Source organism: Phacochoerus africanus, chromosome 11 (genome assembly GCF_016906955.1).
Source record: "Phacochoerus africanus isolate WHEZ1 chromosome 11, ROS_Pafr_v1, whole genome shotgun sequence".
Taxonomy (NCBI): domain Eukaryota; kingdom Metazoa; phylum Chordata; class Mammalia; order Artiodactyla; family Suidae; genus Phacochoerus; species Phacochoerus africanus.
In genome coordinates, this window is record NC_062554.1 from 58,522,638 (window position 1) to 58,534,805 (window position 12,168).

At 48.6% G+C, this 12,168-nt stretch overlaps 1 protein-coding gene across 5 annotated transcripts in view; it reads left to right on the top strand.

The window, feature by feature from the left end:
- Positions 1-3,943, top strand: part of NTM (neurotrimin) — a 999,601-nt gene extending 995,658 nt beyond the window's left edge. For all 5 annotated transcript variants that reach the window (XM_047753588.1, XM_047753586.1, XM_047753590.1 and 2 more), the window contains one exon: positions 3,304-3,943. In XM_047753588.1, coding sequence (XP_047609544.1) covers positions 3,304-3,404 — 101 coding nt within the window. In that variant the 3' untranslated portion in view covers positions 3,405-3,943. The remainder of the gene's footprint in view (positions 1-3,303) is intronic.
- Positions 3,944-12,168: the final 8,225 nt, after the last annotated feature.

Here is a 12,168-nt window from a genome sequence, read left to right on the forward strand (position 1 = left end):
ACACGTGTGTGCAGTGCACACCTGCTGGTGTTGCATGGGATGGGGCAGGGAGAGCCCAGGGCCCGTGTGGTAGGAAAGAGGGGCTGAGGAGGCAGAAGGTGGGTTGAGGGTTTTGGGGGTGGGACTGGGAAGTGGTGAGTGTCCTACAGAGCAATCAGGGAAGTTTTGAAGAAGCTGAAGGAATCCAGTCCATCAGTGGTCTGGCTGGCTTGGGGTCACACACAAGCCTGGAATAAGGAATAAACCAAGGGGACCAGACACAGGTGGCCCAGAGCTGGTGTGTGTCCCCTCTGAAAGGATGACGTTTCTCCAGGTGCCACCCCTCTTTTCTTCTCCTGAGAAGCTGTGTCCAAGAAGCTGTATTCAAGACAGACCAGCCTGTGGGAGGCTGGGTCAGGGAGATGGAGGCTGTGGGGGAGGCAAGTCCAGGCTGGACGTGGTCTCTGCAGGGAGGAACAGCCCCGGTGCACCCGGGCCAGAGGGGGCCACAGCACATCGCCTGGACAGAGGCTCCAGCACACCTGGCAGCCTTTTCCTTTCTGCTCTGGAAGGAGTTTTCTGACACGGGGGCCAGGCCCCCTCCCTGCCAGCTCTCTGTGTACATCGCAGCAGGCCACAGAGCCACAAAGGAGCCCTGAGGGTACAGAGGCCAGGACACCACTGGCGCCATGGCCATTGCCAGGTGCCTGGGCCTTTGCCAGCTCCCAGATGCCTCCAGCCAGGCATTAGAGACTCCCTGGTGGGCAGACAAGGTTCCTGACTTTTCTTATCCTGTAACCCAGCCAGGCCCCTGTGGGGCTGTCTGTGTGGTGTGTGGCAGGAGAGGTAGAGAGCAACTCACTGCAGGTACCAGCCTTGTTTCCCTTCTCTTACAAGAAGGTCTGTGCTGAGGTGAGAGCGGAGTGGGTTTCAGAGCTGTGACAGTGAGTGTTCAGGACAAAAGAGGTAAAAGAGGAAAGGTGCCCTGTGCCAAAAGACACACATCTGTCCCGATGTCCTAAGGCAGGCATTCAGGATGCAGGTTTGGAACCCTGGACCAGTGTGTTTGGGGAGAGGAATGCAGCTGCCAACCCTCCCAGCAGGCATGGAACCCGGCTGACTGAATCTAAAGGCTGGAGTTCCAGGTGGTGGTTTATATAGAAACATAATAGTTAGATTTTAGATGCTCCAAACAACTAGGGATCAATGGTTAAGGAGAAGCAAATTTGAAATTGAAATAAGCCTTGTGGCACTGCATGGGAATGCTTCGTCACCTGTTCACCAGTGGACTGGATGAAGGAGGGCTTTCCATGGCCGATGCTTTTGGTTTTCTGATGCCCAGGAGTTCACCTTCCTGGCGGGGAGCAGAAGGAGTGACTTTTGTCCCACTTTTCAGGCGAACTCGCAGTGCTGAGAAGTTTGGGTCTTGGGATCGCAGTGTTAGGGAGGAAGAAAATGTCTTCTGCCCGCCTCATGTCTCCTGGCTGGTCCAAGGATTAAATTGACATGAGGCAGATGCACAGGAGAAAATCAAATAATCATTTAATAGCATATAAATGAAAAAGAGACCCAGGATAACGAATTCATTCACCCAAATGGCCAAAGCTCTTGCCTTAACTATACCATCTTTGGCTAAAGACAAAGGAGGATGTTGGGAGCAGGGGACTGGGACTTCAGAGGCAAGGAAGGCAATTTACATAGAGTTGGAAAAGCCACTGTTTGGTAGACATGTGTCTGCTGGGCCGGGCAGAGAGGAGGACACAGCAATAAATTACAACAGGCAGACTGGGCGGGCTCTCCGTGTCTCCACCCCTAACACTTAACCTATGGTGACTGCTCGCTTCCTGGACTGGGCCCCTCTGTTTCCACACTCTGTAGGCAGTTAGGGGGTAGGCCAGAGGTTCTTTCTGAGTCCTCTGGACCTTGACTGATTTCAGCTCAAAATAATCCACAAGCCAAGGAGACATTTTGAGGTGGCAAATTTTGCTCCCCTGCGCTGCAAACCAGGCACAAGGGGCACAGAGGTTGGATGAGTTGGTGCATTTCAAACTCTATTTAGCTGCTGCCCCAGAATCAGAGATTTGCCCCAAAGGTCCAAGAAATGAATCATATGAGCAGTGTTTTCAGGCCAGGAGTTCTGAACTGGAGGGGATAACTCCAGGTGGAGTCAAGAAGCCTGGTTTGCTGCGGATCTGTGTTGGCCGGAAGTGGCTCCGTGCTGTCAGGCAAGCAGGTTTTGGCTTTGCTCCTTCTCCCCAAAGAGCAAGTGGACTTAGGGAGGACACTGGCTTTAAATACCCCCTTTAAATCCAATGTGACACAGTGTGCCAGAGCACATGAGAGCAGGCTGAGAATATGCCTTGCTTCTTAGGCACCTAGTTCATCCTGGCATCCCAATCGTGCGTACTGTTCATGAATCATAGCTCTATGTGTCATGGACATTCATGGCCATGGGGCTGGGGAAGCCGAAAAGCTTATCCTTCATAGGATAGGGAAGCTGCTGGGGGATGTTAGGACCTCATCATCTTTTTGCCTCCCAAATTCGGCCCCATCTCAAAGAGCAGCTGTCTGTGGGCCAGGCTGCTCTGCACCTCCTGGGGGAATGTGCCATCCTTCTCCCACCCACAGACACAGGCCATGGTGGGTACTATATACCATGGCCCATATAAACCTTCCCTCACTTCCATGTATGCAGCAAAAAGCCACCTGTTTCTTTGCTTGATCCCACCTCCACCTCATGTGAATTGGTTTTGGCCTTTCAGGCATGTGATACTTGACCTAGGTCTGCTGTTACTTTGTCCAGATAGGGGAGAGGCCAAATGCTGCAGGTGGAAGCCTGGGCGCTGGCCGGAGATTGAACAATTGACAGAATGAGTGGTGAACCCAATGCAGCGGCCATAACGGTGGTTGGTATATCCAGCAAGTCCTGTCCTGCATGACAGGTGGAGTGGCTGGAGGGCCGTGGGGATCTTTAAGGGAGGCAGCTCTCACTGGGGTTGGATGACAAAGGGGACACAGGGGTCTAATTTTACTGAGCTCTGGGCAAGGTATTAATCCATCTGTCACCTTCTCCTTGGTCTTGCCCTTGAGCAGCTGTGGCAACAAAGGAGCAATGGCCACCTGCATACACTAGCCTGAACCTCACCTTCCCTCCTGGCCCAGGCAGACTCCCCATCCAGCCCATAGCTGCATCCATGGGCTCCAGGCTGTGGGAGGATTATTTCTAATGCAGCCCTGGTGTATGGAGCTGGACCACTGGATGCCCCCAGTTGGAGGGGGCGCCTCTTCTCCATCTGGGCTTATGCCGGTGTGTTCTCTCTGCAGGTCCGGGCGCAGTCAGCGAGGTGAGCAACGGGTCGTGGAGGAGGGCGGGCTGCACTTGGCTGCTGCCGCTTCTGATCTTGCACCTACTCCTCAAATTTTGATGTGAGTGCCCCTTCCCCCGCCGGGGAGCAGCTGCCGTCACCGCCACCGCCAACACATCAGCAATGGCAACGACAGCACCACGAGCATCCCCGTTCCAAATCAGACATGAGCCCACGAAATGCAGAGAATCAGAGCCTAATGGGACACACATTCCAGGGAGGGGAGCGAAGGATACTTTGGGAAAACAAGGTGAACAGGAAATTGGAAGCCGCCTGGCAGACACGTAGGTACAGCTGTTTTCTTTCTTTTTCCAAACGAGAAGAAGCCACGCCGGCCTTGGACCCACTGGCAAGCTGCATTGCGTGACCTCTGTTACCAGGCGGGCTGGGGCTCAGCTGCCGCTCTGCCCACCACAGTGCACCCCCACCCCCCGGGAAAATTCCGGAGTCGGCCACCCCAAATTCAATCAGTCAATAGAGACGAACACAGAGTGAGGCGTGCGGGCCCAGGTGTGCCTCTCCGGCCCCCTTCCTAGACTGTGTCCCTATTGTGTGTGTGATGAAATGCAGAAACACAAAAAAAATAAATAAAAAGGAAACTAAAACAAGACAGCCTGACAGCTACAACAAGCCCACCATCAACAGTCACAAAGGATATGGTTAAACTTCTTTTTTTTTTTTTTTCATTGTACAACGTGGACATCACAGATAATAAGGGATTCTGATTCATTATTAATTTTATTAATTATATTTTCTGATAGGAGTCTAAACCTTAGTGGAAAAAAACAAGACAAAGCTAAGAGTATGCAGATGAAAGGGGTGAACAGAAGTATATTTGTTAAATGTGAAACATGAATAGTGTCCTTCTTACCTAGGTTTACAACTGGTGGACCGCACACCAGGCATTAACCACTTGGTGAGGATTTGGCAAATCCACCAAAAAAAAAAAACAAAAAAAAACAAAAAAAAACACAAACAAGCAAACAAAACCCACATACAATTTAACCGACATCTCCACCAGCGCTACAGATTTCTTCTTATTCTGATGTTTAATGCAGACAATGCTACATTTCTACATGCTATTTAGAGACAGAAGGTGACCTGCACTGCATCTTGAGTTTCCTGGCGATGCTTCTTTTGATGACATATATTATACAGTATATATATACATATATTTTTTTTTTGTTAGAGTTCTAGCCATTTGATTTCTCAGCGGGGTCCTTTCTCAGACATTACTGCATGCTGTATATGGCGTTAGCTGTGTGTTGATCTTCTAAAAGATGATAGAGTTTACTGGTAATTGTGTAATCAGCTCTTGCCTTTTTTCTTTTCTTGGGTTATTTACATGTCAGAGACATTTAGAAAAAGTGAAAAGAGAAACAAAACAAAGCACTAACACCAGGCGCAGCATCTTTTTTCCAGGTGTGGCTCTCGGAGATGGGGGCTGATGCAGGAGGCCTGGCTTGGACCAACAGCAAGCGACCGAACCGACTCAGCAGTCTGTAACCACTCGCTTTAGCCCATCATGAGAATCTCTGATGCCTTTGTGACCGCTGGAGAATTGAATCCTCTCTCGGTTTCTTTTATTTAATTTCCCACCTTTGTGTGCGTGTGTATGAAAGAGAAGAAAATGCAGTTTTTAGGTAAACCTTTTATTCCTCCCCGAAGTCCAGGAGCCAGAGAGGCCTCGGGGAGGGGTCCTGGATGTGGTGAGGGAAAGTGGGATAAGGGGCTAGGGGAGGGAGGGGGTTGTCTCTGACGTGACATTAAAAAGTGTTCCATGTCCCTCTTCATCTGGTGTGCTACCTCATTCTCAAGTCGGGGGGTGAGGGGGAGCAGAGCCTGCCTGGCTCAGGTGTGACGGACACACGTGGAGGTCCGGCCCTGGACTCAGGCTACCGCTCCATGGACCCCTGTGGGTGGAGCGGTTCTGATGACAGGCAAGGGTTCAGGAGACCACCTTGCCCTCCAACAGGGACGTGAATCTGGTGGCCACTGCCCCTCTAGTGCGTTCAGGAGGGTCTGGCAAGGCTAGGGGCCTCCTGCTGTGGCCAACACGCCTCCCCTCGAATCCAGGCAGAATGTCAGGTCCAGTTAGGGAAGAGCTTTCCCACGTGATTATTTCCGGGCGGCAGCAGATTGCGTCCTTCACTCCCCAAATCCCTGAAACACAGTAGGCTGGTATTGCCGAACCCCACATCCCAATTGGTGTTTGGAGCACTCTCTTCATCCCAAGCCTGCCTCTCGCATCTCTCCCCCAGCCACAAAGGAAGAGAAAAGGTAGATTTTAATAGAGAACAGTGTTCAAATAATTCTAACCTGTTCTGACTGATTCTGGGAATGAAATAAGGAGAGAAGATTCACTGAGAGGCAGAAACGAGGTCAGAGCCGAGAGATTTGGAAATCATGGTGCTGTGTCTTTGTGTGACTCCACCCTCAAGGAAAAGGAGGAAGAAGAGGTGTTTGGAAAGGAGGCCTTTCGTTTCCAGCAGCTACTGCAGAATTGAGAGGCAGCTGTTGACCCCATGTTTCTCTGTGCCCTTCTGACCTTCCACCCCCACCACAGGTGCCAGGTGCCCCAGGGTCTTCCTGACAGCATGGCCTGGAATAGCCTAACCGAGCCTGGAAGACAGGGCTCTGCTGGACTCATGCTGCGCTCATGTCTTGAAAGTGCCAAAGGCCTTGGGTCTCCTTAGACTAAACTTGGGCGTCACGATTTTCTTGCCCTCCTGTGACTGAACAGAGAATTTTGGTGCAGATCGTGGCCCCTGGAGTAGAGTTAGGAAGTACAGCAGGTGGTCGCCATACTTCCAAGCTTGAGCCCAGAACCCCCCTAAATATAAAATGTTCCAGGAGTTCCTGTCGTGGAGCAGTGGTTAACAAATCCAACTAGGAACCATGAGGTTGCAGGTTCGATCCCTGTCCTTGATCAGTGGGTTAAGGATCCAGTGTTGCCCTGAGCTGTGGTGTAGGTCGCAGACACGGCTCGGATTCCTGCGTTGCTGTGGGTCTGGCGTAGGCCAGTGGCTACAGCTCCGATTCGACCCCTAGCCTGGGAACCTCCATATGCTGCTGGAGTGGCCCTAGAAAAGGCAAATAATTAATTAATTAATTAATTAATTAAATAAAATGTTCCAAGGCCCCTGCAAATAGAGGCTTCCTCGACTTTGCCGGGACAAGGGCTCACGGTGGCAGGTAACCTCCATTTGACTCAGAGCATTCTTGTTCCAGTTAACTAAGCATGATTTTGTTCAGCCATCACTATCCTCCTGGTCGGTCAGGATGAACTTTGTAAAGTGACACAGGTGAGGGAGATTCCATTTGACCTATTGCCAGTCCCACTGCCCTTCTTGTCTTATGGCTTTTTCAAGCTCTGGTTATTCAAGGTGTGGAACCTGTAGGACCAGCTTTGCCACGACTACTGGTTCAGCATGTGGGCAAACCCCCGTCCTGCCTCAAGAGTGTTTCATCTCCTCTTCTGTTTAGGGCACCACCTAAGCCCCAAGCTGCTGAATTTCAGTCTTTATTTTATTTATTTATTTATTTTTGTCTTTTTAGGACAGTAACCATGGCATATGGGGATTCCCAGGCTAGGGGTCAAATCAAAGCAGTAGCCGCCAGCCTATACCACAGCCACAGCAACACCAGATCTGAGGCTTGTCTGAAACCTATACCACAGCTCACGGCAATGCCGAATCCTAACCCACTGAGCGAGGCCAGGGATCGAATCTGCATCCTCATGGATACTAGTCAGATTCATTTCTGCTGAGCCACAGTGGGAACTCTTGAATTTAAAGGGAGCCCATGAGAGGAGTTCCCACTGTGGCACAGTGGGAAGTACAGATTCAATTCCTAGCTCAGTGCAGTGGGTTAAAAGATCTGGAGTTGCTGCAGCTCCAGTATAAATTGCAGCCGTGGCTCTGATTCAGTCCCTTGCCCAGGAACTTCCATGTGCTGTGGGTGCGGCCAGAAAAAAAGGGGGAAACCCATGGGAAAGGACTTCACCAGACTTAAGAGTTCAGTCCAAGAAGACGTGTCTGTAATAGGCACTCAGAGGGGTAATTCCCAGCCTCTCTTCTGGGGAAATGAGCTTGGCAGGACAGTGTTCAGTAAATCAAGTAAAGGCAGTTATTCTTCATGGCAAAGGTGCTGACAGAAGGCCATTACTGCAGCCTGGCCTGGATTTCAAACATACTGGACCCCTTGGGACTCAGGTCATGGTCATACTTTAGAGTCCATCCACTAATGTCAGGCTGTCCTTGGGGAAAGCTTGATTTAGGTTTTGCAGACTTTATCCCATAATGGTGTGTGCATGTTGGGGGAAGGTGCTCGAAGGGGGTGTCCAAGCCCTAAGCCCTCTCACCCTCCAGTAGACCCCTGTTCTTTCAACAGAGGATTCGCTCCCCCCAATCTCAGAAGGGCAGCTGTTCTCAGGTTCCTGCCGTAAAATCTTTTCCCCACTTCTCAACCTCACAATAGGTTCAGTCCTTAACTTTTTGGGGGTCTTTTTTTGTCTTTCTAGGGCCACTCCTACTGGATATGGAGGTTCCCAGGCTAGGGGTCTAATCAGAGCTGTAGCCGCTGGCCTATTCCACAGCCACAGCAACTTGAGAGCTGAGCCACCTCTGTGACCTAAACCACAGGTCACGGCAATGCTGGATCCTTAACCCACTGAGCAAGGCCAGGGATCGAACCTGCAACCTCATGGTTCCTAGTTGGATTTGTTTCCACTGCGCCATGACAGGAACTCCCAGCCCCGAACTTGGAGCCTTGTACTCATGCACAGACTGCCTTCTGATGAGTGGAACTTGGGAAACTGGAGCTGTATCCACCATCAGAGACCCACAAATGTCCGTTTGTCGGTGTGGAAAGGGATAATGATGGCAATGATGAATGACATTCCTGTTCTTCAGGCTGGAGATAAGTTAACACATGAATGAACACCGGAATCTGTCTGAGGTTCAGCACATTTCACTGAACTGACCTCATCTCTATCTTATACCTCGGAACTGGGAGTTTGGAAGGCAAGACAGCCACACTAATCAATCACAGAATGTCCCTTTAATGTGTGGATTTGTTTGATTTAAAAAAAAAAACCCATATAATCAGAGTTCCCATTGTGGCACAGCAGAAATGAAAGTGACTAGGATCCATGAGGTTGTGGGTTTGATCCTGGCCTTCCTCAGTGGGTTGGGGATCTGGTGTTGCCATGAGCTGTGGTGTAGGTCACAGACCTGGCTCTGATCTAGCGTTGCTGTGGTTGTGTTGTAGGCTGGCAGCTGTAGCTCTGATTTGATCCCTACCCTGGGAACATGCCTATTCGGCCTTAAAAATACAAACAAACAAATAAAAAAATCATATGATCTGGGAACAGCAAAAAACAAACAAACAAAAAAAATCAATTTTTTTTTTAATTCTTAGGATGGTAAAAATTTAAGGTTCTTTTCGTTAGAGGAGAAAAAATCGATGCAAAAGTAGATGTGGCAAGTGACCGCACCTGCACCTGCACCTGCTACTGCTGGCCAAATGCGTGTGCTCAGGAACCTCCTGTCAATTACCCCTGTTCACCAGGCAAACAGCTAAGAAAGGAGATCACGTGTATCTATGTGAGGCACTAATAATACCTCTTTCAAGCATTTTTTAAGGTTTATTTTAAACCAGATCCCAGAACTAATTTGGCTTAGAACTTGCTCACTGAGTTTTGAGTGGATGGGTGTGCCTCCTTTTTTGTCCCCATAACTGCTCCATCAGGCCATCCTGAAGCATGTGTGCTCAGCCCTCTCTGCTCTCAATTCAGGCAGTCTTTCCATGAGTGTCTCCTCCTTCCTCCAAGACAAGACATGCATATCAGCATCCCTGTGATTCCTGAGTGAGTGAGATCTCTGAGTCTCTGAATTCTCAGGTTCCCTGTCCCCACAGCTCCCTCTCTCTCCCAGCCTGTCCTTATCATGCGTCTAGAACAGCACAGCTTTCTGTAGACAAGACCCCCTAGTTTCTCAGCTCAGACTTGCTTGTTATAGCATCTGCTTGATGTGTTTGGGTGCATGATCCCCTATGGAGCAGACTTGGTTTGGGTTTTGTTTTTTGAATGTTGATTTTACCCCCATGCGAACCTCCAGATAACCTAGATATCTGCTACTGGCATATTATGAAAGTACATGAGTTTATTTCCATAATTTAGGGATTGTTAGCATTACTTGAAAAGGAATTATTCCTCTGTGAGGGTATCTGTTTGATTAGAACTTCCTAGGAATAGAAGTTGGGTATGGCCATAGCACTTACCTGGCTTCCAGTGAGTCTGCTCTTTGGAATTTTCTGAGTATCAACACGGTATTTTGAATAAGAAACTGAATTGCTAACCAGTAAGACTAGGTGGGTTTATTTTTGTTGTTGTTTGTTTTTGTTGTTGTTTTGTTTTTTGCTTTTTAGGACCTCACCCACAGCATATGGAAGTTCCCAGGCTAGGGGTTGAATTGGAACTACAGCTGCTGGCCTACACCACAGCCTCAGCAACACAGGATCTGAGCTGTGTCTATGCCTACACTGAAGCTCACAGTGAAGCCAGATCCTTAACCCACTGAGCAAGGCCAGGGATCAAACCCACATCCTCATAGGTACTAGTCAGGTTGTTACTGCTGAGCCTTGGCAGGAACTCCAGTAAGACTAGGTCTTAATTCAATGCTACCACTAGTAGTTGGGTTCCTCTTCTTTATCTTTTGTATAAGATGTTATAATGCAAGGTTACTAATCTTTTTTTCTATCTTCAAAATTAAATACTCAAGTAATCTCAGACTTTATATGATTTCCATGATAAAAATCTTGAAAAGCTACATTTTTTGTAAATGACAATTGCAGGTACAAATCTGGGCAAGTTGGACAGCCGGTGCTTTGTCTTTGTTTCTTGAACGGCTCAGACGAAGGAAAAGCACGTCATCAGAACTGCTCTTTCTGCAGATTTTTGAAGCGGCTCCTTGAGGAGAGCTTGAGGGATGGGCACTGAAGCACTTGGAAGGGAGTGTTGTTTGATAAAAGACAGTGGAAAGAGAAGTGATGTTAGCCCCAAGCTGCTGCTCAGTTTTGTTCTCTATATGACACAACTAAAACAAGGGAGAATAAACTGCCATATGTCCTCAAGTCTGGGGAAGGAAAATACATCGAGACTAGATAGAATTCTCAGAGTCCCCTCTCAGTGTGTGTGTGTGTGTGTGTGTGTGTGTGTGTGTGTGCATGCGCGCGCACGCGTGTGTGTGTGTGTGTGTGTGTGCACCCACACATGTGTGGTATTTACTGTAATTACTTAATTACTTAATTCTTCAAAACAGGTGACACCTGTTATTCCCAAGATTCATCTTTAAAATAATAGGAGGTAGTAATGAAAAGTGGAGTCTCCAGATAAGGCTCTTAATGATCCTATCACATCATCCTGACAAGTGTTGTGCTCAAAAGCCCAGAAACGTTTGTGTGGGTCTCCTTTGACTTATCTGTGTGTTGTTGGTTCAATTCTCAGGTCATCGAGTCCCCACACCTCCCATCCCGCCCCCTTGACTCTGTGCTTCATTTTAACTCCTCTCTGAAGAGCAGGAGGATGTACGAGGCAGAGGGCAAAGCTCAGACCAGGCTTCATCCACTTGCAGAGTTGATGGGGGAACCAGGTGACTCCATCAAGCCACACACCATGGTGTTCTGCAAAGGGCAGAAGAGCAGAAGCCACACAGTGCATATGTGGTCCTTGGCTTCCCTTGGAAGGATGAGGGAGGCAGAGAAGGAAAAGTAAAATAAATGCTCTGTCATGTCACCGATGCAAGCCATTGCCATGCCATTCTTTGCACTCATATGCCCATAGTTCTTCTCATTCATATTTGACCACTTGGAAAGGGATATAGACAGGAACTAAGATGTATGGCCACAGATGCTGTCTGTTAAATACAACACTCTATTCTAAGTGTCCATGTTAGAGTTTCAAAGGCAAGGCAAATGAAAAGAAAGAGATAACATAAGAGAAGAAATCCAAAAAGATTAAACTTCCTATTGAGTGGGTGGGAGGAGGTCTATGAGTAGACATCGGTGTGTTTTGTGCTGCTGACAGTAATTTCTGAGCGAGGAGGGGCCAGGCCCTACCTTCCACCCACAGTGCAGTGGGCTCTACTCCCAGATAGGCTCTTGATGAAATTCCATCAGATTCTGCATGTTAAAGGTAGTATGTGCATTGCCTGCCAGTTTCTCCTCTTTTTTGAGGAATGGGTATAGGTAGAGGAAATAGATATGACACAGGAAGAAAAAAGGTGTCTTCTGGTCTAAACATAGCCTTGGATTTGCTGTGGGGTATGCAGCGGGTCACTGTACCTTCCAGGGCCTTGACTTCCCAATCAGCAAAATGAATGTTAGATGAGCTGGTGTCAGGAGTCCTTTCAAGGTCTGAAGTCTTCAGACTTCCTTCTGCATCTTTACATAGCTCATATCTGTCTCCGGAAATAAGACAAAGCCATGTTGGAAGCTAAGGCAGAGCCTTTGGGCAGTCATCAGGCATCTCGGTCCACACTCAGCTAGGAAGGACCCCCTTCTTCTGGGATGACCTCAAGATAAGAAAGCCTACCACTCTCAAACCTTTGGATGTGAGGCTACACTTTGAAAATCTGAAGAGAAAAAACAGGCTTGCTCTCAAGACAAGAAATCCAAAGAGGTACAAGTGCACACAATGCACTTGGCTGGGGGGCAGGGAGGATGGGGTCGTTCAGGTGTTTTGTGAGCTATTTCAAACTCACTAGTGAGCTCTGTGTTTAACAAATCCTACTGTGAAGTTTCATGCTGGATTTTACCTTTACGC